This window comes from Dipodomys merriami, unplaced genomic scaffold (assembly GCF_024711535.1).
Source record: "Dipodomys merriami isolate MVZ:Mamm:240054 unplaced genomic scaffold, mDipMer1.0.p SCAF_2, whole genome shotgun sequence".
NCBI classification, from domain to species: domain Eukaryota; kingdom Metazoa; phylum Chordata; class Mammalia; order Rodentia; family Heteromyidae; genus Dipodomys; species Dipodomys merriami.
The window spans coordinates 117,003,021-117,030,580 of NW_027203381.1; the positions used below are offsets into that span (position 1 = coordinate 117,003,021).

The 27,560-nt window shown below is 49.1% G+C and overlaps 1 protein-coding gene across 3 annotated transcripts in view; it reads right to left on the bottom strand.

The window, feature by feature from the left end:
• Window positions 1-26,746, bottom strand: part of Hlcs (holocarboxylase synthetase) — a 162,357-nt gene extending 135,611 nt beyond the window's left edge. The window contains exons 1-4 of one of the 3 annotated variants that reach the window (XM_070030657.1): window positions 26,665-26,746; window positions 8,766-8,900; window positions 4,786-4,948; window positions 1,220-2,133 (exon numbers count right to left, since the gene is read on the bottom strand). In XM_070030657.1, the coding sequence (XP_069886758.1) occupies window positions 1,220-2,133; window positions 4,786-4,837 (966 nt within the window). In that variant the 5' untranslated portion in view covers window positions 4,838-4,948; window positions 8,766-8,900; window positions 26,665-26,746. Of the gene's footprint in view, window positions 1-1,219; window positions 2,134-4,785; window positions 4,949-8,765; window positions 8,901-11,848; window positions 11,915-26,664 lie in introns of those variants that run through there. The other 2 variants (XM_070030655.1, XM_070030656.1) reach the window with 2 other exon arrangements.
• Between the last annotated feature and the right edge of the window lie 814 nt (window positions 26,747-27,560).

Below are 27,560 nucleotides of genomic sequence, written 5' to 3' on the forward strand. Positions count from 1 at the left end.
CCCCCTCCCCCACAAGATGAAAAATAAGTATACCATAAACCTAACCAATTTTAGTATACTCTTATTTGGGGTTTTGCTAAGCACTTGGATTTTAAACAAGTCTGAAGACAAGAATAAAGGATGTATGACACTAACATGATGAGCACTGAGTTTGGAATCACTAACCCTGGGCTGGGGAGGTGGCTTACTGGTAGAGTGCCTGCCTTGCATGCATGAGGCCCTAGGTTCGATTCCTCAGCACCACATAAGCAGAAAAAGCCAGAAGTGGCGCTGTGGCTCAAGTGGTAGCGCGCTATTCTTGAGCTGAAGAGCTGAGGGACAGGGCCCAGACCCAGAGTTCAGGCCCCACAACCACCAACAACAGCAAAAAAGAATCACTAACCCTAGGTCTTCCAACTTTCTACATTAAATAAGGGCTCTATTTTCTTGTCTAGAGTGTACTCTGAGACAAGAAAGAAGCTAATAAATTTCATAAACATAGCCAGGTGCCAGTGGCTCATGCCTGTAATCCTAGCTACTCAGGAGGCTAAGACCTAAGGATTACAGTTCAAAGCAAGCCCAAGCAGGAAAGTCCCTGAGACTCTTATCTTCAATAAACCACTCAGAAAACCAGAAGTGACTCAAGTGATAGAGCACTTGCCTTGAGCTGAAGAGCTCAGGGACAGGCCCAGGCCCAGAATTCAAGCCCCATGACCAACAACAATAACAAAAATTATGAACATTTTTGCCAGTAAAGATCAAAACAATGGGCTGAAAGATGGCTCAGTGGTAGAGCGCTTGCTTCGCATGCATGAGGCCCTGGGTTTGATTCCTCAGCACCACATAAGCAAAAAAAAAAAAAAAAAAAAAAGCCGGACGTGGCGCTGTGGCTCAAGTGGTAGAGTGCTAGCCTTGAGCTGAAGAGCTGAGGGACAGAGCCCAGGCCCAGAGTTCAGGCCCCACGACCGGACCCAAAAAAAAAAAAAAAAAAAAGATCAAAACAAGAAAGAGTTTCCTGACTAATCCTTGAGTCAGGTTAACCCTAACACCTCCTGCCTCATCTCCATCTCAAGTGTTCTGGTGAATCAGGGTATCCAAAGAGTCCCTAAGCTTTCCACTCACCACAAGCCAAGAATAAAGTAACGGTGGCACAAGATGTCTGAGCATGTTTAGAGAGTGTGTCCTGCCCCAGTCCACCCAGGAGCAAGGCTTATGCCACCCTCTGTACCATCTTTCACACCTGGCAAAGAACAGCCTCTCCTCCACAGCTTCCAAAAGGCACTTGCAGGATGGTTCTATCCTTGTCCTCAGTGTCCAGGTGGCCGTGGAGCCCAGCAGGGCTGAGCTGCTCTCTGGGGCCTGCCTTGTAGAAGCGGCCACTGCTCAGGACGCTGAGCCTCACCTCGCTCCGGTCAGCCTTGCAGAAAACCAAGTCCTGGACTGTCTTCCGCAGCGTGCCCTCTCCTGTCACCTGAAAGCCACCAAAGGTGAATGAAGATGACAGAGCCAGCACCTTCCCTCCCTGAGAAAGATAGGCCATGAATTTCTGGTACAGGTCTTTGGGAATGGGCTCCAAGGCAGCAATGACCAACAAGATACAGTTGTCGGCCCATGGGTCCCTGAGCCCACTGTCCTCGGGCAGGTGGTAGATGGTGTAGCTGTCCGCGTCCACACAGTCAGCTAGAACAGAACGGACCTGCTCCAGCCGGCCCAATGCGTCTTGAGTGCCAGGACCCACATAGACTAGGATGTTGGGTGCCTTGCCCACCATGTTAACTCTGCTTTCTTCTCTTTTGGGGCAGAGCTCATCAGTGACAGCCTCCAAACCGCTGCTGGGGTCATAGGGAAGATCTGGAATGTTCTCTGCAGAGGCAAACTTTACTGACTCGATGGTGCTGTTCTCCAGTTCCAAACACTCGTGGCAACTGAATAGGTGGAGGTGGGAATGCTCCCCTGGCTCTCCCTCCCCATCTGTACGCTGCTTGCAAGAGTCTTGGCCAGGAGCCCCGGGCTCATCTCTGTCGGCATGCTCCACAGTATCCTGCACAGGCTTGGGCTCTGGGGAAGGCCTGGCGGCCGGCTTGAGGCTTTGCACTTGCCCTCTTACAGCCTGGTCCTTGAGTTCCTTCAGAGTGGAGTCCCGCAAGTGCACCGCTAGAGCACAAAGAGGAGAGGTCATAAGCCAGTGCTAACTATTTGCTACAGCGCCCAGATCACAAGCCTCCAGCTGCCGCCCACATTCCATGGCTAACAGTCCAGGGCAGGGGCTGGGAAGGTGGCTCAGTGGTAGAGCACTTGCCTTGCATGCATGAGGCCCTGGGTTCGATTCCTTAGCACCACATAAGCAAAAAGAAAAAAGCCGAAAGTGGCGCTGTGGCTCCAGTGGTAGAGCGCTAGCCTAGAGCTGAAGAGCTGAGGGACAGTGCCCAGGCCCAGAGTTCAGGCCCCATGACTGGACCAAAAAAAAAAAAAACCAGTCCAGGGCAGCCCGCTGCCTGGCTCCCACCAGTAGTGTCCCCTCAACTTGAGGCATCCCTGGAAAACATGTAATTGCACCCACCACTGAGAGGGCACTCCTGAAGGACCCAACCGGCATGCTCAGTTTCTACTGCCTTTGACACTCAGGATATCTCAGGTCCACCACTGACTGGGGAGATGGGTGAGCCAAGGAGGTCATTCTGTCTACTTCACCTAAAGCACTGATTTCTGAAGTGTTATTCTTCTGTATGATAATGACACCAAAAAGAAAGGAAGGCATAGAGGCAGACATCCAAGCATGCCCAGGGGAGTCACTCTCAGGGTACAGCAAAGGGTCCACAGGGAAAAGGGTCCATCCAGTACCTTTTCTCTGAATTCAAATATAAATTTACAAGCACTAGTTCAAATACAGTTACTGAGTCAGGCACTAGTGGCTTACATGTATAATCCTAGCCACTCAAGAGGGCTGAGATCCAGAGGAATACAGTTTGAAGTCAGCCTATGCAGAAAAACCTACTGAACTCCATCTCCAGAACAGCCAACAGAAAGCAGGACTGAGGGGCTGGGAAGGTGGCTCAGTGGTAGAGCACTTGCCTTGCATGCATGAGGCCCTGGGTTCGATTCCTCAGCACCACATAAGCAAAAAGAAAAAAACCGGAAGTGGCGCTGTGGCTCAAGTGGTAGAGCGCTAGCCTTGAGCTGAAGAACTGAGGGACAGCGCCCAGGCCCAGAGTTCTGACCCCACAACCGGACCAAAAAAAAAAAAAAGCAGGACTGAAGATGTGTCTCAAGTAGAGTACTGTCTAGGAAGTCTGAGGCTCTAGGTTCAAACTAAGTCCAAACCCAGTACTACCCAAAAAAGAAAAAAATTATTGAGCACTTGCTACATGCATGTCTGACATGGTATGAGGCACATGCACATAGTAAATCAAGAAATCATATGATTAACACCAATTTCCAAAGTTGTTGATACCTGCATAAGGCACAAATAATTTTTTTTTTATTGTGCTGGTCCTAGGGCTTGAACTCAGTGTCCTAGGGCTTGAACTCAAGGCCTAAGCACTGTCCCTGAGCTTTTATACTCAAGGCTAGTGCACTACCACTTTGAACCACAGCACCATTTCCAGCTTTTTGGTAGTTAATTGGAAGTAAGAGTCTCACAGACTTTCTTGCCTGGCTGGCTTTGAAACTCAATCCTCAGATCTCAGCCTCCTGAGTAGCAGGCCAAATGGAAACTCTTATACACACAGATAGCTTGCATGTAAGCCTAAGGTTGGACATGTTTCCTGAACAAAGATTTGTCTCTAATAAATTTGTGATATGAGTATTTTAAGGAACAAGGTGTTAGATTCAAAAGTTCCTGGTAATACCAGCTGTGTTTCCCATCGGATCACAAGTACAGTGTAGAATGGGTATCTTCTATTACATTGCATGGCGCCATCTCCCGACAATACAATTGTGCAAAATTCTGGTTTGAGTTGGTGCCAGTGGCTCACGCTTGCAATCCTGGCTACGTGGAGGGAAAGACTAAGAAGACTGTACTCTGAGGCCAGCCTGGGCAAATGTTCACAATATTCCACCTCAACCAATAACTGAGAATGGTAGCAAGCACCTGTCTTTCCAGCTATGTAAGAGGCTGGAAGCAGAAGGATTGCAGGCCAGCCAAGGCCAAAAAGAAAAGTTCACAAGACCCCATCTGCACAATAAAAGCTAAGAGTACTGATGTGAAGTACTAGAGGACCATGGTCCATACCTGCCCTGGCAAAAATACACATCCTATCTCAAAAACAGCCAGAGCATGCCAGATACCTGTAGCTCATACCTGTAATCTAGGTACTCAGGAGGCTGAGATCTGAGGATTGGGATTCAAAGCCAATCCTGGTAAGAGAGTCCGTGAAAACGTTATCTCCAATTAACCAGCAAAACCCCAAAAGGGGAGATGTGACTCAACCGGTAGAGCATCAACTTTAAACAAAAAAGTTAATGGACAATGCCAAGGCCCCGAGAAGTTCAAGCACCAATACCAGCTAGCACACATACGTAAAGAAACAGCCAGAGTAGGAAGGGCTGGAGGTATAAGTCAAGTAGTAGATACTTGCCTAGCAAGTGAGAAGCTTTAAGTTCAACCTCAATACTACCAAAAGAAAAAAAAAATCTATTAACTTTATCTCCATGTGCTCCCCAAAATCTCAACATGAGTTTTATACTAATATGGTTAAATCAAACTAGCTTGGCTAACTTAACCTAAGTAATGCCTTAAACTAGACCAGTAGAGTGTACCACCGCACTCAGCTAATAACCTGAGATGTCCCGCTAGGAGCTACTTACAGACAATCTTTTGGGGTATCAGTCCATTATCCATCTGGAGTCTATCTTCCATGAACGCCACTCCCAGCTTGCTAAAATTGTCCACACTTGCTTCAGCAATGAACTGGTAGGGATCCCCAGGTCGGCAAGCTAATGGCAAACAGTAGTCAGACCACTTGACAATCTGAGAAAAGAGGAGGTGAGGGGGAAGGAAAAGAAGGACTGAGACTTTGTCTCTAGAATAAGCAGACACTATTTTTTTTTTCAGATTCTTCACATTAATTGCGGTCAGATGCAAACTAACTGCTGGGTACTGATGACATCTTATTAATATCCAAGTTGTTTGGGCTCAAACACTTTCATTCTAGCTGATAAGTACACCCTCCTGTACATCATCTTTATAATAACAATTAAAAGGAAGGGGAAACATTAAATTAGAACCCTGTCATTTCAAAGGAGCTGAAGTTTCCGCTGCTTTAAGGAACTAAAAGGACAAGGACCCCTCTGAAACTGCTGTCCTTGGTCACAGGGTGGAGAGGACAAGTCCACCATACTCAATGACTTCAAATGTACCCTGTCACCATCTCTGCTCAGGTGCCATCCAAGAACCATAGGCCCAATCTGTGATGGTGTACACTGAGGAATCAGGCTGTCACAGTGAGACTTTCCTGGGATGCTGCTGGCAGTTCACATCCCTACCACAAGGGGGTGGAGACCCAGCGCAGCCCAGAATTCAGCACTGGGGAGAGCGAAGCTCAACATCTCTCTGAGGACTCCGAAGGATGAAGCGGGCAGCTGGAGAGAAGAGTCTGGCTCTAGTATTCTAGTGCTCCAGTGCTCCAGGAATCTGAGCCTAATTCAAAGTCTGCTCATCACCACTATCTTGACTGGCAAGCCTCAGCCCCTCAGTGTCCCCGCTGGCCAAACTGGAAGCACGTCAGTACTAAGATCATCATCTCACTTGTGAGATGATGTGATGAGAGTGAAGGTCAAGGTAAGGCCCCCCACACACACACACACAAAAGCCTGGAGCAGAAGATAAATTAAAAGCTGGAAGAACTTTTCAGATGAGGATGAGTGGGAAAGTCACAACAGAACAGTGCAACTTCTGCAGAAAGCTAAAAGGAAATGCTGCTATCAGCTACTGCCGGCTATGGCCCACAGAACAAGTGAGGCTCAGCTGCGTTAAGTCTCCAATGGGCAAACACTGAGTTAGCTCCCCACTGTGGCATGCACTGACTTCCGGTAAAAGAAACCAACAATTAAATTCTCATATGGCTCTGGAAGGGCAGAGATGCAAGGCAAAAAGACAAAGGAAGAGGAAGGCCAGGAAAAGGCCAAAGAACAATACACATATACTCACATCCCTGATCAAGTTTCTCGGCCAGGCCAACTGCTTCCTCAGCTAAGTGCACTTCCTTTCTCTAGGTCCCAGGTTTCTGGGCCACAGATAGTGTAAACTCCCTGAAGCAAGGCCAGGGCCCTTGGATCAAAGCCAAGCCGCTCCATGGCTGACACTACTTCACTTCTCCATCTCCCAACCCTGCACCAATGCCTTCCAGAGGATAAAAGCAAACAGGACACACAAAAGAGGGAGAAGAAGAAAGGGGAAGTCAAGCAACAGGCTTACTCCTGAAGATCAAAGCTAAGGAAGCCCTGGTTGGCCCTAAACATGGGGTCTCCTCTTAGAAGAGGCAGGCAGAAATCTGCCCAAGATCTGAACTCTGGACTTGATGTCACACTGTGATGGCATGCAATGAATATCTGCTCCATTCAGCTTAAAACTCAAGTCCAGTGGAGAACCAGTGACTCATATTTACTATCCTAGACATTCAGGACACTGAGATCCCAGGACCACAGTTTGAAGCCCAGCCTAGATAGGAGAGTCCAGCTAAGCACCAAAAAATGGAAGGGGAGCTGAGGCTCAAGTGGGACAGTGTCAGCCTTGAGCAAAAAAGTTAAAGGACAGCACCCAGGCTCTGAGTTCAAGTCCCATTATCAGCATGCACACATACATACTCTCAAAGTCCAAGAAGCAGCCCAGGAGTGAGAGACCAGGTTGGACAAGTATGTGTGGGCCTTGCACACAGCTGGTGGCATGGAGAAGTTCTATAAAATGTGCCTGTGACAGTTTAGTGAGTCAGAAACTTGTAAGACATGCTAAAGACAGAATGAATGGAACACGTGTGTGGAACACAAATAAAAAGGAGAGAAGTGAAGAGGGGATATCTATAAGCAGCCAGTCATGGAGCAGCGACGTAAATCTTAAATATTAGTAAGACCAAGTCCCACCACCCCCAGCCAGGCAGTCTCATGTTCCTGAAGCCTGTGGCCCATTCCCGCCCAGTGCAACATCTTTGCTGGAAATCTATAGAAGGACCATTAGAAACATCTAAAATTGTGAAATAATTATTTACAAGAGTTGCACAGTCTTAAAAATGTGAAAGTATGTATGGGCTGGGAATGTGGCCTAGAGGTAGAGTGCTTGCCTAGCATGCATAAAGCCCTGGGTTCAATTCCTCAGTACCACATAAACAGAAAAAGCCAGAAGTGGTACTGTGGCTCAAGTGGTAGAGTGCTAGCCTTCAGCAAAAAAAAAAAAAAAAAAAGAAGCAGCAGCTCAGGGACAGTGCCCAGGCCCTGAGTTCAAGCCCCAGGACTGGAAAAAATAAAAATAAAAAGTGAAAGTATGTGAGGTATGTGAGATCCCATTTGATTCAAAGGGTTTTCTTACATATTTCTTTTTTTTGTGGGGGGGAGGGGTCCGGCCGTGGAGCCTGAACTCTGGGCCTGGGCACTGTCCCTCAGCTCTTCAGCTCAAGGCTAACACTCTACCACTTGAGCCACAACGCCACTTCCGGCTTTTTTCTTTTTGCTTATGTGTGCTGAGGAATCGAACCCAGGGCCTCATGCATGCAAGGCAAGTGCTCTACCACTGAGCCACCTTCCCAGCCCCACATAATATATTCCTACTTAGTATCAGAGGATCCTAAAATTTCCATTAACTATAGAATTAGGAAAAAGATCAACAGATTCTTTAGATCCCTTAAAATGAACCACTGTGCTAAGTATCAATCTGCATAGGCTTGAAAAAAAAAAGTCAATAAACTAGAAGATGAGCCTCTTTTCAGGTCATGAAGTCCAATTTATAAGCCAAAGCTCTACATAGCAACCTGGGATGTCTCTCCAGCCTGTTTGCAAGATTAGCAAACTCTGTAATCCTAAATAAAATGACTTAAGTGAAAAGTACAGTCTACCTGGAAGGTGAGCACCTTACCACTGCATAAAATTAAGAATTAAGAGACTCATATATAGACCATTATTAAGGGAGATGCAAACAGTGGCAAACAGAGGTCACTGGCTCCATACTTATTCTCCCTAGGTCCCCTGGAATAACAGAACTTCAGTGCGTACAGAGCATATGCTGTCTCCTGGGGCCTGCAGGCCTCATCCTTCCCTGACGCTGAAGTGACCTGGAGATCCCAGGACTAAGTTCAGGACAACTGCCTGGAGCTAAAGCAGCATGGGGAATTTCTGGATCTCAATTTGAGAGCAAGCTAGCTGTCCTCCACATTGTTCTCTTCCCCAATGCTGAGGGCTGCAATGTGGATGGAGTTGGGGGTGGTGCAGAGATGGGAGCTAGAAGGAGCCAGCTTCTACTAATGTCATTAGGAACCACTTCCCTGGGCTTACTTGAGCCTCTAGTTCTGGACCTCTTTGTTACAGCAGCATGGTCTTTACCCTGCATTAAAGACAGTAACTTTGTACTTAAGATGCTGTGTGGCCTTTAGCCCCATAATGATGTACAATTAAGCAATGATTTAGGAAATTAAAAGGCATAGTAATTATGCACTGGGGATATAGCTCAGTGCTGAAGTATTTGCTTAGCTAGTTCAAGCCCCAGTACCAGAAAAAAAAAGTAATTAAAAAAAAAACAAAACAGCTTGAACTAAGACACATATTTTCCTTCTAACATACAAATCAAAACCCAAGGTACTCACTGTTTCTGAAGACAATGACCTCTGGAAATTATCACCCTGAGCCCAAATGCTCTCTGTCACAAATGCTATGTGTTCTGTTTCAAGTCTAAAGGGAGAGACAAGAAACAGGGCCCATTTGTTCAAGTCGTCGATGGACTGCATGGAGGAAAAGAAACAGGATTCAATGTCACTTCAAACCACAAGTGCCAATGATCTCAGCCAGAGTGTCCTGGCAAGCCAGATCCACACAAAGATCTGGAACGTTCTGCAGACCACATCAACTCGGTGCTTCCAGCCACACAGCCCCCCTCCATGTCTTGTGAGACAGCATTCACGGCTTTGCTATTTGTTTCTACGCAACTAATTCTGACCACTATTCCTTCCAGCCTAGCATGAAAGAACTTTCCCAATCACATCTGAAAGCACATTTAGTAACTAGTGGTGTCTTGTGCTTATAATCCTAACTACTCAGGAAGCTGAGATCTGAAGCTCACAGTTCAAAGCAAGCCTGGGCAGAAAAGTCTGAGACTCTTTTATCTCCAGTTAAGCACATGGCTGGGCACATGTGGCTCACGCCTGTAATCCTAGCTACTCAGAAGGCTGAGATCTAAGGATCTAGGTTCAAAGCCAGCCCGGGGCAGGAAAGACAGTGAGACCCGTATCTCCAGTAAACCACTCAGAAAACCGGAAGTGGTACAGTGGCTCAAGTGGTAGAGAGCTAGCCTTAAGCTGAAGAGCTGAGGGTCAGCACCCAGGCCCAGAGTTCAATCCTAACTACTCAGAAGGTTAAGACCTGGAGGATCAGTTAGAAACTACTTAGAAAAGTCCAGGAGATTCTATCTCCAGTTAAACAGCAAACTGCTGGACTGGAGGTGTGGCTCAAATAAGAGAGTGCCAGCTATGAGCAAGCAGGAGAGCTGAGGACGAATTTGAACTCAGGTACCTGGTATGTATACATACCTATACACAGAGACATGTTTTACAGGAAGTATAAATTCCAAACAAAATTGTACCTTCTCCTAGGTACAGAGTGGTCAAGCCTGTAATCCTAGATACTTGGGAGGCAGAGACTAGAGACTCCTGGTTGGAGGCAAGTTTAAGAAAATCCACCCCAAGCCAGGCACCAGTAGCTCACACCTGTAACCCTAGCTACTCAGAAGGCTGAGATCTGAGGATCGAAGTTCAAAGCCAGCCCAGGGAAGAAAGTCCATGACACTCTTATCTCCAATAAACCACTAGAAAAACAGAAGTGGCGCTGTGGCTCAAGTGATAGAGAGCTAGCCTTGAGCTGAAGAGCTGAGGGACAGCGCCCAGGCCCAGAGTTCAAGCCCCATGACCAACAACAACAACAAAAATTATGAACATTTTTGCCAGTAAAGATCAAAACAATGGGCTGGGAAGGTGGCTCAATGGTAGAGCGTTTGCCTTGCATGCATGAGGCCCTGGGTTTGATTCCTCAGCACCACATAAGCAAAAAGAAAAAAGCCAGAAGTGGCGCTGTAGCTCAAGTGGTAGAGCGCTAGCCTTGAGCTGAAAAGCTGAGGGACAGCGCCCAGGCCCAGAGTTCAGGCCCCACAACCGGACCCCAAAAAAAAGAAAGAAAGAAATGGTGCTGGTGACCCACACCTGTAATCTACTCCAGAGGCTGTGATCTGAAGATTAAGGTTGAAGCCAGCTGAGGCAGGAAAGCCCATAAGATTATTATCTCTAATTACTTATCAAAAAAGCCCAAAGTAGGGTTGTGGCTCACATGGTAGAGTGCTGACATTGAGCATAACTCAGGGTCAGTGCCTTGAGGAAAAAAAAAAAGGAACAATAGTGCCCAGGGCCCAAGTTCAAGCCCCAGAACCGACACACACACAAAAAAAGACTTTAACTTCCTTTTTGTATGTGTGTTCTGGAGTTTGAACTCAGAGCCTCATGCTGTCTCTTGGCTTTTCTGTTCACTGCTGGTGCTTCATGGCTCACCTCCAGTCCCAGCGTTTTATTGGTTAGAGATAAGAGTCTCGGTTTTGTCTGCCCAGGCTAGCTTCCAGTCTCAATCCTCAGATCTCAGCCTCTAGAGTAGCAGGATTGGATTATAGATGTGAGCCACCTGCATCAGAAGAATTGAGACACTTATATCTCCAAGGTTTTATAAGCTCACGACTTCTTTTCTGGCCTAAACCTCGAGGTTTTTTTGGTTTTGGTGTGTGTGAGTAGTACTGGAGCTTGAACTCTGGTCCTGGCGATCTTGATTGGCTTTTCTGCTCAAGGCTGGCCCTCTACAGCTGGTTATTTTCTAAATGAATCAATCGCATTTAGAAACCACTGCAATACAAAACCCCACCCTTGGACTGGCTGTGGGGCTGCGCTGGGCAGGAGGACCCAGAGGATCCGGAGTTCTGAGTCCAACCTGGACTACAGTAAGACCCTACTCAAAAACAAAAGAGCATCCGGAAAGCTGCCCTCGGCCACTCAGATCTCAGTTATCTGTGTCAACCGTGCTCCCAAGGGACCCAAGCGGCGGGGCGGACCCGGGGGACCGGCGGGGCGGGCCGCACTGCACTGGTCAGCACCGGGCGGCGCTTCCTTGGCAGGGCCGGTCGCTGCGGTCTTCCCGTGCCGGCCACGGTCAACCCAGCCCGGCCGAGGCGAACGCTCCGCCCCGGGACCTCCCCCCAGCCAGGCCCAGGCGAACGCTCCGCCCCGGAGCCTCCCCAGCCCGGCCGAGACGAACGCTCCGCCCCGGAGCCTCCCCCAGCCCGCGCGGCCTCGCCCGGCCCAGAGCGCACCCACTTCCCACAGGGCGGAGGACCGGCCGGACTCCGGCGCGGCGCCCCGGCCAGCAGAGTTTAGGGGCGGAGTCGGAGGCCGGGCCTCCCCGGAACCCCGGCGCCGCCCCGAGACTGGGCGGAGCGCCGAGGATGCGAGGCCCGCGGGGCGCCCGGAGCAGGGGCGCCGGCCCGGAGATGGAGAGGAGCGGGAAAGTTCTTTCCAAGTTCAGGCCCCCGGCCCAGGCCCGGCCCCCCGGCGGCCGAGCGGTTCCGCGAGGAGCTGAGCCCCGGGGCGCGCCCCGCGCCCTCGTCCGGTCCCCGCCCCCCGGCCCGGCCCGCGCCGCACACCTGGCTCTCCCCGACGCAGAAGACGCGGCCGCCGCGGCGCAGACACACGCGCGCGCCCCTGGGCTGCGCGGCCGCGGCGCAGAAAGTGAAGGAGCAGCGCGCGCGCAGTCGCCGCACCGTGCCGGGCACGAGCGTCGCGGGCGCGCGCCCCCAGCGCGCCCACAGGTAGAGGTAGCACAGCGTGATGAGCATGGCCGGCGCCCGGGCCCGGGGCGCTCCACCTCGCGGCCTCCGGACCCGCCCCGCACAGACCGGAAGAGACAAGCCGCGGGGAAGCCGAGCGCGCGCGCGGTACGGGGACGCGCTCCAAGGGGACGGGGCTGGGAACCATGTGATGGCGGGAAAGGAGAGTCAAAGTGGGGTGAAGGGGATCCTGGAGAAGGGACGTCAGCTGTGGGGTCGTGCACCTGTGTGAAGTGGAGGACGTGGGGCCCACCAGGGATGGGGTTCTGGAGGGAAGCCGGGTCTGGGAGGATGGTGAGGAGCTGGGGGACCAGAAAGTCGCTGCGGAGAGGAAGAGACTGCAAGAGGCCAAAGCTGCACCAGCACACAGACCTGAGGAGGTGGTGGAGGCAAGGGAACTGGAGATGCCTAATGAGTAGGGGCGATGGAGGGAGAAAGAAGGGACCCGGATAGGGGTGGGGAACTGAGGCTGCCAGGTGTAATTTAGCCAACACACCCAGCCTCCCTCCCCTGGGAACCGAAGGCTCTGGACACACATTTAAAGCATTAGTAGCAAACATCTGCTAAGGAACCATACCAGGAGCTAACAGGCCTCTGTCCAGTCCAGTTGGGAAGAGAGAGAAGAGGTTGTTTTATTAGATCATACTAAGCAGGCATTCAAAAGGATAAGGTAAAATGGGTGCCGTGACTCATGCCTGGAATACTAGCTACTCTGGAGGCAGAGCCTGGGAGGATCAAGGTTGACGGACTTCCCTGACAAAAAGTTAGCAAGACCCCATCTCCTCAATAAAAGTGGCTTCACTTGAAAGTGGCCCCGGTTAGTGAGGAGGTTGCTGAAGATACAAGAATCACAGTCTGAGGCCAGCACCCAAGCATAAAACAAAAAATCCTGCCTGAAAAATAACTGAAGCAAAAAAAGGGTTCAGGCCAAGTGGTGACACATAGATAGATAGATGCTAGCGCTCTACCACTTGAGCCACAGCGCCACTTCCGGCTTTTTTTTCCTGTTTATGTGGTGCTGAGGAATCGAACCCAGGGCCTCATGCATGCAAGACAAGCGCTCTACCACTGAGCCACCTTCCCAGCCCTGGTTTGTTTCTTTAATATCACCAGTCCCCAAAGGCTGCACAGCATGTTCTTCCCACATGTGGGTCACCAGTCTGACTGTGATCTGAGACCAGTGGATAGAAGGAACACCAATTATGATTCATGGTGTTCTTGTCCCAAGGTATTATAATTATTCCTGACACAAATAGATTTTTCCCATGGGAAAATGTATAAAATACTGAGCCCTCAACACCTTCAAACACAGGAAATAGTTTGTGCTATTTGCCAGTTCAATAAAGCAGCCGGGTGTATCCTGCCCAAGTCTTTGCTGATCCAAGGGTAGATCTGTAAAGTACCCTATCCTGGCCATTTGTCCATCCGATTTAAACTAGCAGCACAGAGCCACCTGCTCATGGCTCACACCTGTAATCCTAGCTACTTGTGGGGCTGAAATTATTATGGTTTCTGTTCCAGGCCAGCCTGGGCAGGGAAAGTTTCATGAAGCTCTTTTTCAACAAAAAAAACTAAACAAGATGATGTGTGCCTGTTAACAAAATGTGTGTCTCATACCAAGAAGCATAACATAGTGGACTGAAACCAGGCACCGGGAGGAAGAGACCCCATCTCAAAATAATGAGCAGAGCTGAGCACCAATGACTCATGCCTGTAATCCTAGTTATTCAAGAGAATGAGATCTGAGGATTGCATGGAAGCCAGCCCAGGCAGGAAAGTCCATGAAACTCTTATCTCCCGTAAACCACCAAAAAGCTAGAAGTGGAGCTGTGGCTCAAGTGGTAGAGCACTAGCCTTGAGGAAAAAACAAACTCTGACTGCACCTAGACCCTGAGTGGGAGCACAGGGATAACACAACAACAACAACAACAACAAAGATGGTGGAATCGCAGCCCAGTAGCTCACATCTGTAATAATAGCTACCTAGAAAGGCAGGTATAAGGAGGATGGTGATTCAAGGCCAACCTGAGAACTTTCCACCAAAGCTGGGACAGTATTATCCACATTTTTCAATCCATAGGAGCCAGAGTTTGGGAGGATTCCGGTTCAAGGCTAGCCTGGGCAAAAAAAAAATTCATGGGACTCCATGATACATGCCTGTCATCCCAGCTGAGAGGGGAGGCATGAAATAGGAGGATTGCAGTCCAGTGTGCAGGCTTGTGCCTGGGCAAGAAGCAAAACCCATCTCAAAACATCCAGTGCCAAAAGAGGAGGCATGGGTGCCTGCCTCACAAATGGTAAGCCCTGAGTTTGAAACCGGAATTCTACAGAGAGACAAAGACAGATGGCAGAACCTCCTAAGAGGTGTAGTCTAGAGAAAGGAGGTTAGGGCCCTAGAGGTACTGTGTGGTTTGTCAAGAGAGTGCATTGTTATAAAACCAGGTCAACACTGTGCTTGCACCCTTCTGGCAGGTTTGCCATCTGGCACAACCAGAGGCCCTATCAAAGGCTGAACAGTTGGGGCCATTTAAGCTCGGACTTTCAGCCTCCAAAACTGTGACCTAAGTAAACTTTTCTTTATATTGTTACCCAACCTCCAGTATTTTATTATAGTAAATGAAAATAGACCAGTATACTCTGCAAGGCGACTATAACCAACTGCTACTTGAAGAATAAGCAGCTGAATTTCAGAACATTTGAGTAATTTGCCTTAAGAACCTACATCTGGGTGGGGAAGCTGAGATTTTAATTTGTCCCCAAAAACCTTCACTGGATAAATGTAACTGAGAGCACAGAAGACTCTAGATGCACAGTAACAAATTGAAATGACATAGATCCAAAATAAACAAACAAACAAACAAAAAACCCGGAGCAACCTTAAGTAAAACCAGTGTTAAGGCATCATTTTAAATAGCTCCATGGTTGTGGAACATAATAACCCTAGAAAGAAAAGTGATGGGTATAAAGAACTCACTGAAGATTTCTGCAAATATTTTGTAGCCCAGGCTGGTCTCGAACTTGTGGTCCTCCAGCCTTATCCTCCTCGTTGATTACCGGCATGCGCCACCATGGCTGGCAATCTGCAAATATTTTGTTTTGTTTTGTTTTGTTTTTGGTCGGCCATGAGGCTTGAACTCTGGGCCTGGGCGCTGTCCCTCAGCTCTTCAGCTCAAGGCGAGCGCTCTACCACTTGAGCTACAGCGCCACTTCCGGTTTTCTGGTGGTTTATTGGAGATAGGAGTCTCATGGTCTCTCCTGCCTGGGCTGGCTTTGAACCACGATCCTCAGATCTCAGCCTCCTGAGTAGCTAGGATTACAGGCGTGAGCCACCAGAGCCCGGCTCTGCAAATATTTTGTAAGTCTAAAATTATTTCATGGGGCTGGGAAGGTGGCTCAGTGGTAGAGTGCTTGCCTTGCGTGCATGAGGCCCTGGGTTCAATTCCTCAGCACCACATAAGAAAAAAAGAAAAAAGCCAGAAGTGGCGCTATGGCTCAAGTGGTAGAGCGCGCCTTGAGCTGAAGAGCTGAGGGACAGCACTCAGGCCCAGAGTTCAGGCCCCATGGCCGGACCCAAAAAAATAAATAAAATAAAATAAAATTATTTCAGAACAAGGAATTCTAGAAAAGCAGAGTATGACCTTCTGCTTAATTTTATTATCACTCTTTTTTTACTCTTCAATGTTTCCAAACAGCCATATGCTCTTTGTTTAGATGTGTGGGTCTGTTGAGACCGTCTTCATAGATAGCCCAGGCTGGCCTCAAACTAATGATCTTCCTGTCTCTACCTCCCAAGTGCTAGGATTACAAGTGCACACTACCAGCCATGTAGTCTTAAGGAAGTTACTTCATTTCTCTTGGCTTCAGTTTCTCAACTATTACAAAGACAAAAGGAAAGCAGAAGTGAACAGTTGCTCAAGTGGTACAGCACCTGCCTTGAGCACAAAAGCTTAAGGACAGCGCTCAGGCCCTGAGTTCAAGCCCCAGGTCCAGCAAAAAACAAAAAAACAAAAGCAGAATGACAGAAACACAAACCAAATCATCTCCAACTGCCTCGAGTTTCATAATTCTGGAATTCTAATACATTTACAATAAAACTGAATATACAAAAAATGCATTTGTAGTGACCTCTTCTTCACCTTCTACCCCTGGCTTTTAGCACTATGCCTACACACAGCAGACGCTCCAGAAAAACTTTCAGATCCAAATTGGGCTCAGACCTCCATTTCTTTCTCCAGAGGTAGAACCCCTCCATCTCTTTTTACCCATTGGCCAGTAGAGAGGGAAGTGCTCACAAAATTCTCTGCATTACAAGCAAACACATTCCTTTAAGTTTTTTTTTTTTTGCTGGGACTGGAACTCAGGGCCCAGGCACATTCCCTTTTTAGCTAAATGCTGACACTACCACTTGAGCCACAGCTCCACTTTCAGCTTTTTGATGGTTAACTGGAGAGAAGAGTCTCACAGACTTTCCTGCCCCAGCTGGCTTTGAACCACTATCCTCAGATCTCAGCCTCCTGAGTAGCCAGGATGACAGGCGGGAGCCACATTTTTAAATCCTTTGGGAGAGGACAGGTTTAGGAGGTCAAGTGAATGAACGTAGAAATCGTCTAAAATCTTTGCAAGGAAAATAAGAAAAAAGCAGAGTATCCAAGACTAGGCCTGTGTGAGCTGCAGTGCATGTAGGGAAGGGGAAAGGTCAGGGCTGGGCATCCTGGGGTTCATATCCTGGCAAGACTCTTCCCCCAACATCCATGAGACCATAGGCATGTGCCTCTCTCTCCACAGCTCTAATGGAGAGTACTGACTGTGTCTACCTGGTGTGGGTGCGAGGCTATGACCACTGCTCTGGAGAAACAGCCCACAGGAAGGGGATAGAGGGCAGGTTTGTACTTCCGGTTCACCCTGACAGGAGCTATGACACCAGTCCTCTGAACAGAGCTGGAAGCCTGGCCTCTTGAGAGTCTGCATAAAGCAGGTGGGGTCTCCTTCCCAGTAAACGGCCTAGCCTTTCTCAGGCTGGAAAAGCCAATCTGCCTAAATCCTGACCGTGGCCAGCCCGACGGCCTGCCCATCTGGCGGGACATCCCCACCACCTGGCCGCCTTCAGGGTATGGAGATGTAGACTGGGGTTCGGTCCTCACTGCACATTCACAGCATTAAGAAAATGGAGAGCAGGAAGGACAGCTGGGTGGGGTGCTGACACTTAGGGGGGACGGGGCATAAGGAGTGAAGGACCAAAGCTGAGAAAGGGACCCGCAGACAGACACTGGAGGTCACCAAAAGATACACCGAGGGGTAACTTGAAAATCGGACTCACCCTGCTCTGTGGCTGAGAACTCTGAACCTAGCAGTGAGTCCGGTACGCAACTTTCTCTTCTTCCTCAGCCAGCCTGAACACTTTCTCTCAGTAACTGAGACTTCCATACTTAGAGGAAGCCTAAAGCTTGGGAGAGATGAGGAGAATGGAAGTGGCATTAATCAAGATGTATTGTACTCCGCCTGACACGGTGGATCCAGACTGCTTTGAACAACGACTTAAAGATTAAAAAAGAAGAAAATGAACTTGGTAACTTGTGACAGGGATGGGAGGGGAAAACTGGGGGGCAGTGAAGGAAGAGTGGCATTGCCCGCAGAAGAGGTCCTCATTAGCTGATTGGGAGATGGCCACCCCTCTCCACAGCACCTCACACACAGCAGAGAAATCACATGTTTAAAAGATTAATAAAGAAAGCCTAAGTGTATACTACAGAGAGCGCGCGCCGGGGATCAGACCTAGACCTTCTAGAAACGACTCGGGGTCTGTCAGAGCTACGTCCCCAGCACCTCCAATCTCGTCTTAAAGCGCAGACCTGGCGGCGGGAAGGTGCAGGGGGGCCATACGGCCAGGAGTGGAGCCTTCGGAGCGCGGCCCGCCCGCGGGTGCGCTCCCTCGGGTCCCCGCTCCCGGGCCCAGACCATCAGCCACCACCAGGGCAGGGGTGCGGCCGTCAGCGCTCCACGAGAAGCCAGCTAGGGGAGCACCGAGCCCCCGTCAGCAACCAACTCCCCAGAGGCCCGCGGCCGGCGGCCGGCGTCCCCAAGAGCGCAACGCCCGCCCGGGGCGCCCCGCAGTCCGGGGACGGTGCGCCCGCACGGGTGCCCGCCGGTCCCGCCCCGCTCGCTTGCAGCCCGGGCAGGCGTCGGGCAGGACGGACCTCAGATCTCCTGACCCCAGGTCCACCTGCCCCGGCCGTTCCACACCGGACCCCGGGGCTGGACGCAGAGGGAGGGAAGAACGTGCGCACCCGCTGAGCGCCTCCTCCCTCCTAACGGAGAGCCACCCGGCCTGGGTCCACCGACTGTCCGCACTTCCTCCTCACCCGTGCCGAGCCCCAAGCCTCCGCTCCGGGGCGGAGCTCCACTCCGCCCGCGCTGCCGGGCCTCAGGTCAGCTAGAGTACAAAGGGGCCGGGCCAGGGCTCACGCCTGTCAGCCTAGCCACTCAGGAGGCCGCGATCTGAGGATCGAGGTTCAAAGCCAGCCCAGGCAGGAAAGTCCGTGAGACTCTTATCTCCAATAAACCATGTAGAAAACCGGAAACGGTACTGTGGCAAGAGGTAGAGTGCTCGCCTTGAGCTGAAGAGCTGAGGGACAGCGCTCAGGCCCAGAGTTCAAGTCCCATGGAAAGAGAGAGAGAGAGAGAGAGAGAGAGAGAGAGAGAGAGAGAGAGAGAGAGACGTTGGAGGTGATCTTTTTTTCTTTCTTCTGATGTGCTAGAAAAACTTACTTTCTCAATTATTTTACTGGGTGTACACATTCTAGGAATTAACACAGGTATTTCTTCTTAGTATTTTGCTTATTGATATTTTTTTCCTATATAATGGGTATAAATCCTCAAGCTGTTGTCTGTGTAGTATATTTTTATCCCAGTTCATCATTTGTTTTTATGTTTGTGTGTACTGATTCAATGCACCATTTAAAGATTTTCTTTCTTTCTTTTTTTTTTGGGTCCGGTCGTGGGGCCTGAACTCTGGGCCTGGGCGCTGTCCCTCAGCTCTTCAGCTTAAGGCTAGAGCGCTCTACCACTTGAGCCACAGCACCACTTCCGGCATTTTTCTTTTTGCTTATGTGGTGCTGAGGAATCGAACCCAGGGCCTCAGGAATGCAAGGCAAGCGCTCTACTACCACTGAGCCAACTTCCCAGCCCACCATTTAAAGATTCTAATCAAGTCAACCTTCAAGTCTGGTAATGGGCTTTGAACTCAGCACTGTCTACTTGCTAGACAGGCACTTGCTATATATAACATAGGCTATCCTACCAAACCATTTTGCTCCCGTTCTGTCTCTCTCTTTCTCTCTTCGCCTCTTTCCCTCCCACCCCTGTCTCTCTTGTATCTGACACTTACCACTCATTAGCAGGACCCCCATCATCTGAGTCATGTCTTTACCCCCATGCTCTGGTTATTTTTAAGTTCTCATTCTTTGTGGTCCAGGTCTGGACCACTATCCTCCTATTTACACTTCCTCTTAGCTGGGATTGTACAGGTTGACATGGGGTCTGGGACTTTTTGGCCCACACTGGCCTCTCTGCCTTCCTTGTAGCTAGGATTATAGGCATGAAATACAGATGCCTAGTTTCAAGTTATTTGTTGCTTAGTTTATTGTTTTCATATTTTTTCCTTACTACTGTATGCTTAAAGAAGTCCTCTCCAACTAATTTGCTAACCCTTATAAGTTTTCATTAATGACATTTCAAATTAGATGATCATCTTGAAAAGCTGTTCTAATTCTGAAATTTTAAGGTTTCCTGATTTTATCAGAAAACAAAGTTCCAGATAACAGTATCCCTTTGTTATTTGCAAATGAAACACACACAAACAATAGATACTTTGGAGAAACAAGGTTACCTACAGGTTGTTTTGTGTGTTTTGTTGTTGTTTTGTTTTTTGTCAGTCATGGGGCTTGAACTCTGGGCCTGGGGCCCTGTCCCTCAGCTCTTCCGCTCAAGGCTAGCGCTCTACCACTTGAGCCACAGCACCACTTCTGGCTTTTTCTGCTTATGTGGTGCTGAGGAATTGAACCCAGGGCCTCATGCAGGCGAGGCAAGCACTATACCACTGAGCCACCTTCCCAGACCTACTTTTTTATTTTTTTAATGTAACATATTCAGGCTGGAGGTATGGTAGAGCACTACCTGAGTAAGCCCAGCAAACCCAGGTCCTGAGTTCAAACTCAGGTACTGGCAACAATAGCAATAAAAAACAAATTTATTTCTCAGCACATTCAACAGAATTTCATAACCCTGATGGTAAGATACAATAACCTAGTAATAAATTGTGTAACTTGTTTCTTTTCCTCTTTCCTCCAATTTAAGGAATGAGCCCGGCGCTGGTGGCTCACACCTGTAATCCTAGCTACTCAGGAGGCTGAGATCTGAGGATCATGGTTCAAAGCCAGCCCCGGCAGGAAAGTCCATGAAACTCTAATCTCCAATAAACAACCAGAAAACCAGAAGTGGCTCTGTAGCTCAAGTGGTAGAGCACTCACCTTGAGCTGAAGAGCTCAGGGACAGAGTTCAAGCCCCACAACCGACAAAAAAAAAAAAAAAGAATGAGACTAATGTCACGACCTCTCTCCTCAATTACTTATCCCTCGATGATCTCATCTTACTTTTACAGCTACCATTCCCTTGCTTTAAAACATAAATCTTGGAGCATTTTCATTGCAGGTGGTACATGCCTACAATCTCAGCTTTTTAGGAGGCAGATATGCAGGACATCAAGGATTGAGGCCAGTCGGGCAAAAAGTTAGCAAAATACTACCTCAAAAATTAACTGAAGCTTGATGCCAGTAGTTCACGCCTGTAATCTTAGCTACTCAGGAAGCTGAGATCTGAGGATCACCGTTCAAAGCCAGCCCGGGCAGGAAAGTCCATGAGACTTGTATCTCCAATAAACCACTAAAAACCCGGAAGTGGCGCTGTGGCACAAGCGGTGGAGCGCTTGCCTTGAGCTGAAGAGCTGAGGGACAGCGCCAAGCCCAGAGTTCAAGCCCTACAACCAACAAAAAAAAAAACTTAGCTGATCTGGGAGCCAGTAGGAGTGGTTCATGCTTGTAATCCAAGCAATTCCAGAGGCTGAGATCTGAGGATCATGGTTCAAAGTCAGCTAAGTAGCAAAGTCCTGGACATTCTTATTCCCAAATAACCACCAAAAATCCAGAAGTGGAGCAGTGACTCGAGTACTATAGTACCAGCTTTGAGCAAAAAAAGCTAAAGGGAAACACCCAGGCCCTGAATTCAGTCCCTAGTGCAAACATAGAGGGAAGGACGGAAGGAAGGAAGGAAGGAAGGAAGGAAGGAAGGAAGGAAGGAAGGAAGGAAGGAAGTTAATGCAAAACTTCTGCCAAGCATTTACACCAATTTATACTCCTATTCCTGCTGATTTTTGTTTTCAACACAGTAAGTTAGGTCAAATACCTTTCAGATTTTAGATTTATACTAATTTGCACAATTGCTTTGGAGAATTATGAGGTCTCTGCACACAAAATGACACTGGGGTTCTTACTCAGCATAATCTCCCAGAGACCAAGAGCCAGCTAATTACAAAAGCTCTATTGTTCAAAGTCTAAATATAGGCAGGGTGGCCCCACGGGTCTGCAGACAATGGCAGCTGAAAATTCTGAAGTAAACTCTGGGGGCAGGGGGTTCTCAGCAACATGAGAAACCTTTGCACAAACCAGCCAGCTGCTCTTGGAACCTACTGCTATGCATAGACCTCACCACCAAGTCTCACACATTTCCATTTCCATCAGTGCCCTTCTTAAAGATTATAAAAACATTTACATCTTTTTTTTTTCCCCCAGGGCTGAGGACCGAACCCAGGACCTTGCGTGCGCCAGGCAGGCGCCCTTCCTCTGGGCTAAACCCCCAGCCCCTAACATTTACATCTTTTGGTTTCCTGAATGATAATTCTGGGCATCTGCCCTAAAAATAGTACAAATGAAAGAAATTATATTTGTAAGGACAATTAAACGAGCTGGGTGCCTAAATCCGAGCTACTCAGGAGGCTGAGATCTGAGGACTGTGGTTCTAAGCCATCCTAGCAGACAAATCCAAGACACTCTTATCTCCAATTAACCAGCAAAAATCTGGAAGTAGAGCTGTCCCCCAAGTGGTATGAGCTTCTGCCTTGAATAGAAAAGCCAAAAGCCAAGTGAGAACACAAGGCCCTGAGTTCAAGCCCCAGTAATGGTGTATGCGCACGCGCCCCCCCCCCCCCACGCACACACATATATACAGATAACTAAGCAACCACACTGAGTGGTATGTTTATTCAATGCTCAAGGTATGGGAGGCTCATGTAAGGCTTGAAATATAGCCCTTTGCTCTTCAGCGGGTCAGGGAATATTTCCTAAGAACAGATCTCTTAACCACTTGGCACTGATTGAAACCAGAAAACTGACCTTGATCCAGAGCAAATGAAACAGATGTCAGAGACTTATATGGACAGGAGTTAGGCAAGTACCATCAGAGCACTGCTTAAAGCACTGCTAATGTGCCAGGCTCCAGCGGTTCACAGCTAAAATCCTAGATGCTCAGAAGACTGAAATCTGAGGATTCCGATTCAAAGCCAGCCCGGGCTGGATAGTCCATGAGACTCTTATCTCCAATGAATCACCAAAAAGCTGGAAGGGGGGCTGTGGTTCAAGTGGTAGAGCACTAGCTTGAGTGAAAAAGCTAAGGTACGGTGGCCAGGCCCTGAGTTTTCCCCCCAGAACCAGCAAAATTAATTACAAACCTACCCTCATCTAGCCAACTACTCTGAATCCAAAACATGATTCTAGGTCCCAAACATAAGGGCCTAGCAAACTGTCTGCACTTGACTTTTTGCCCCAACAAGTCTTGATACAGTACAACCATTTCCATCCAGGGCAGATCACTTCCCCCAGAAGAGCAGGAGTGGTACAAACACAGCCCTTCATTTCATAAAGGGCTTTCAGGATTGGTGCAAATGCCCTGGCCACACCCCTTTCTGGCTATATAAGCTGGCTGCACAGAGCACTTTGTTAGTTCTAAGAGTTGCCCTCTTCTGCTATATACTGGTGTTGCAACGTTCAGTCCAAATAAAGACCTCTCTCGCTGATCTTCCTTGTCCATTTTTTATATTCATCACTAGGAGAGTGGCTGAGCTGGTAAAAGAAGAGAAGAAGCAAGGATGGAGACAAAGGCAGCACAGAGCTGGCAAACATGGAAACCATCACCTTCTGGTGAGGGTCCATCAGCAGTGGTCCTGGGGTGGGTGGAGCCCTTCCTAGAGGGAAACTGGCATCAGTTTCTTTTAGTAGAGTGATGCTCTTTAAATAAAGTGATACTTTGAGACTGTAATATCTTATTTACCAGTATTCTCTTTTTCACCCAATGGTTTAAACATCCATTTTTTTCTGCTTCAGTCACTTTTCCAGTTTATTGTTCCTTTGTCAACATTTATCCTACTGGAAAGAGGTGGCTCTTCTCTCCTCGATTTATTTATCTGGAAGTTTGTTTGCTCTTATTCATTCATTACTGTTCATTCATTTTGATGTGCAGATTGCTCCTTCTGACCTGTTTCCATCTCTGGGCATCTCCTTGCTCTTTAACACAAGCTGTTCAGGGTTGATCTTTCATGCATTATGGAATTTAGAAACCAAGACAGACCTGAGGGATGCTTATTGCTCTTGGTACAGCCCTGCTCCTGAAGTTTCCAACACAAAGAACTTGAAGCCGGGTGTGGGTGGCTCACACCTGTAATCCTGGCTACTCAGGAGGCTGAGATCTGAGGATCACAGTTCAAAGCCAGCCCAGGCAGGAAAGTCCATGACACTCATCTCCAATAAACCACTAGAAAACCAGAAGTGGCGCTGTGGCTCAAGTGGTAGAACGTTCGCATTGAGCTGAAGAGCTGAGGTATAGCGCCCAAGCGCAGAGTTCAAACCTCGCAACCAAACAAAAATAAAAATAAAAATGTTGAAAATAGTATCGTAAGGGCTGGGAAGGTGGCTGAGTGGTAGAGCGCTTACCTTGCATGCATGAGGCCCTGGATTCGATTCCCCAGCACCACATAAGCAAAAAGAAAAAAGCTGGAAGTGGCGCTGTGGCTCAAGTGGTAGAGCGCTAGCCTTGAGCTGAAGAGCTGAGGGACAGCGCCCAGGCACAGAGTTCAGGCCCCATGACCAGACCCCCCCCCCAAAAAAAAAGAAAATAGTATCGTAAAACAAATCCTAATAGAAATCTATAGAAGCCTGCCTTGCCTTCCTTCATTCCATGTAGCTCCTTTTCCCACTGAGATTTTTGGCTGCTAAATGTATAACCAGGGTGACATGTAAATACTTTCAGGATTGCTATAACAACTCAGTGAAGTGCAAAACTTCTGCAGTTTATTTGCCTGCTTATACACAGGAGGTATATAATCAGAGATTTCAGAGTTACTTGGGTCCATTTCTCTGGGCTTAGTTTATTATAGAGGTTAAGTTTCATTTCTTGTGTTTTAGTCAATGTTAGGGGTTCCTTCATCTCATCTTTGTTGATTTAACTTTTAAATTTTTACTTTTTGATAGATCTTGCTATGTTGCCACGCTGGGTTCAAACTCCCATTCTTAAGCCCATCCTCCTACTTCAGCCTCTTGAGTACCTGGGACTACAAGCACAAGCACGCATATCTAACTACTTTTTTTGTTGTTGTTTTTGGTCATGGGGCTTGAACTCTGGGCCTAAATGCTGTCCCTCAGCTTTTCTGCTCAAGGCAAGTGTTCTACCACTTGAACCACAGTATCACATCTGGTTTTGAGTGGTTTATTGGAGATAATAGTCAATGGACTTTCCTGCCTGGAGTTGACTTTGAACCGCAATGCTCAGATCTTGTCAGTCATGGGGCTTGAACTCTGGGCTTGGGCGCCGTCCCTCAGCTCTTCAGCTCAAGGCAAGCGCTCTACCAGTTGAACCACAGCGCCACTTCTGGTTTTCTAGTGGTTTATTGGAGATAAGAGTCTCACGGACTTTCCTGCTCAGGCTGGCTTTGAATCTCGATCCTCAGCTCTCAGCCTCCTGAGTAGCTAGATTACAGGTGTGAGCCACCAGCGTCTGGCTAGAAGTAGCTACTTTAGACTTTCCCCATTCCTAGCTCTCAAGTAACCAAATTGTTAGTTTCTAGTGTTTCCTTCCCTTCTATCCTTCCATCCTGCCTTCTTGCCTTCCTTCCCTCTTCCTCCCTCCCCCTCCCTCCTTTCCTTCCTTCCCTCCCACCTTCCCTCCTTTTCTTCCTTCCTTCATTAGTCAGGCACCTGTGACTCAGGCCTATAATCCTAGCTACTTAAGATGCTAAGATCTAAGGATTGGAGTTTGACGCCATCTGTGGCAGAAAACCATGAGATTTACTTGTAATTTATCACCAAAAAGCTGGAAGTAGAGCTGTAGCTCAAGTGGTAGAGTGCCAGCCTTGAGCAAAAAAGCTAAGGGAAAGCACCAGGCCCTCCCTGAGTTCAAGCCCCAGTACCCACACACGCACACCTAATTGCTGCTCTTCTCTTTCCCACAAAAACAGCCTGGTAACAGAGCTATTTTGTAATTCACATTCTTCTACATATCAGTCACTCCGCGTCGCTTCGCCCAGCTCTTTCTGCACTCTCATCCTAGCGAGCAGATGGGGTGCATCGGGTTCATGGACACGATTTCCAAAGCTCTGCCCTCGCAGGCGATGTGGTAACTCCGTGCAAACTCTGTACACAGACACGGCTCCTGGAGGGGAGATTCTCAGCCCGCGCAGTCACTGAGCACAGGGCGAACGACTGCGAGGTAGACGCGGCTACAGACCTGCCTGGGCGAACGGAAGTCTCTCTCCAGGGAGGGAAGCCGTGCATCCTCCCATTGTTGAAGGTCCACGCAAAGCCTCCACCTGCGGGCGCGGCCTGACCTCAGGCCTGGAGCTCTCACTTGGAGGCTCTGCTCAAGACGCTACCACGCACACCACGGCTCCCCTGGCTGCGGGTGGTTGGTGGAGAGTCTCACGGGCTTTCCCGCCCGGGCTGGCTGCGAACCGCGATCCTCCGGGCAGCTAGGGTTACAGGCGCCAGCCCCGGCCAGTGTGGAAATTGGACTCCGAGCCGCCGTTCCATTCTGTTAAATGTTCAGGTCTTTCCACATCAGCCCTTTATCTGGGACACGTGTTGTAGACATCTTGGCCCGTTTGCCTTCAGCCTTCCATAGAGGTTACTATGGCCGGGGCTTTTTTCGCGCGCCACAGCAGGTTTTAGACTTGAAAATGTGATCTAACCCCAGAGCCAAGCACCAGATGGCGGCGGTGGGCGCGCATGCGCCCGGCCAGCGGCCGGAGCCTGGGGGCTGGGGGGGGGCTGAGGGGAGGAGCGCGAGCCCCGGCGGGCCGCGGCGCGCGGAGCACGCGAGGACCCAGAGGCGGCCCCACCGGAAACCCCGCCCCCTCTCGCGTGCCGGTCTCCCCGAGGTCCTTCCAGCAGCCCCGCGGCTCCGAGTCACCCAGGTCGCGGCCTCCCACTCCGCCTCCCGCGCGGCGCCCAGACAAGAGCGGGCCCTCCGGACCCCCAAGTGGCCCCAGCCCCCAGATGGCGCCGACGCCTACCCCGGTCCGCGATGCCCTCACTTACTTCTGAGCCGTGGGTCCGGCCGCCTCCTCCGCTCAGGGTAGTGGCAGCGTGTTCTGGGCCCGGCGCCTCCTGGAGGCCGCCCGCGGTGATGCGCAGTGCGACAGGGCTGAGGGGGCGGGGCCGAGAGGGCGAAGTGGCTCCTCCCACCTGAGGTACCGCCCACACTTTGGGGGCAGTAAATCAGTGGGCGAGCCACGCCCACCTGGAAGCCACACCCACCTGGAGGGCCACTTCCGGGAGCCTCCCCGCACCCTCTCCAGGGTTTTATTATGTAAGCATGATTTAAGTGCCCATAGGTGACAGAACTCAAACCCCACTCCTTCTCACCTCTATTTTTTTTTTCTCGAAAGAGAGTTATACTTAAAACTGATTGAAGCATTTATAAAGTTAAGGTTATCCACTGTAGCTGGGTTGAAACCGGAGGGTCATGGTTTTACGCGCGCACACACACACACACACACACTAAAAACCACAACTGAAAGAACTTTATACAAAACGTTGGCCAACCTAAAAATTATCAAGGTCATCCAAACCAAGAAGAATATGAGGACATGCTGCAGCCAAGATCTGCCACAGGAGGCAGGACAACTGGATGTACTGTGGTATCCTAGACTGGACACTGGAGAAGGAAGCCATTGAGAGAAAATGGAAGGGGTCTGAATGAGTTAAATGCCAATAACATGAGTACAAAATGTATACCAATAGCATCAATGTAAGGCACTAATATGCTTTCCTAACTGCAAACAAATCAACTACTAATGAAAAATATGCAACAGGAAACTGATTTGTAGGACTCTGCTCTTCTGCAAGTTTTCTGTAAGTCTCAAACTATTCTAAATACTTTATTGAAAAAATAAAAAACCTTCAAGACAGGCACCAGGGGTTCACACCTGTAA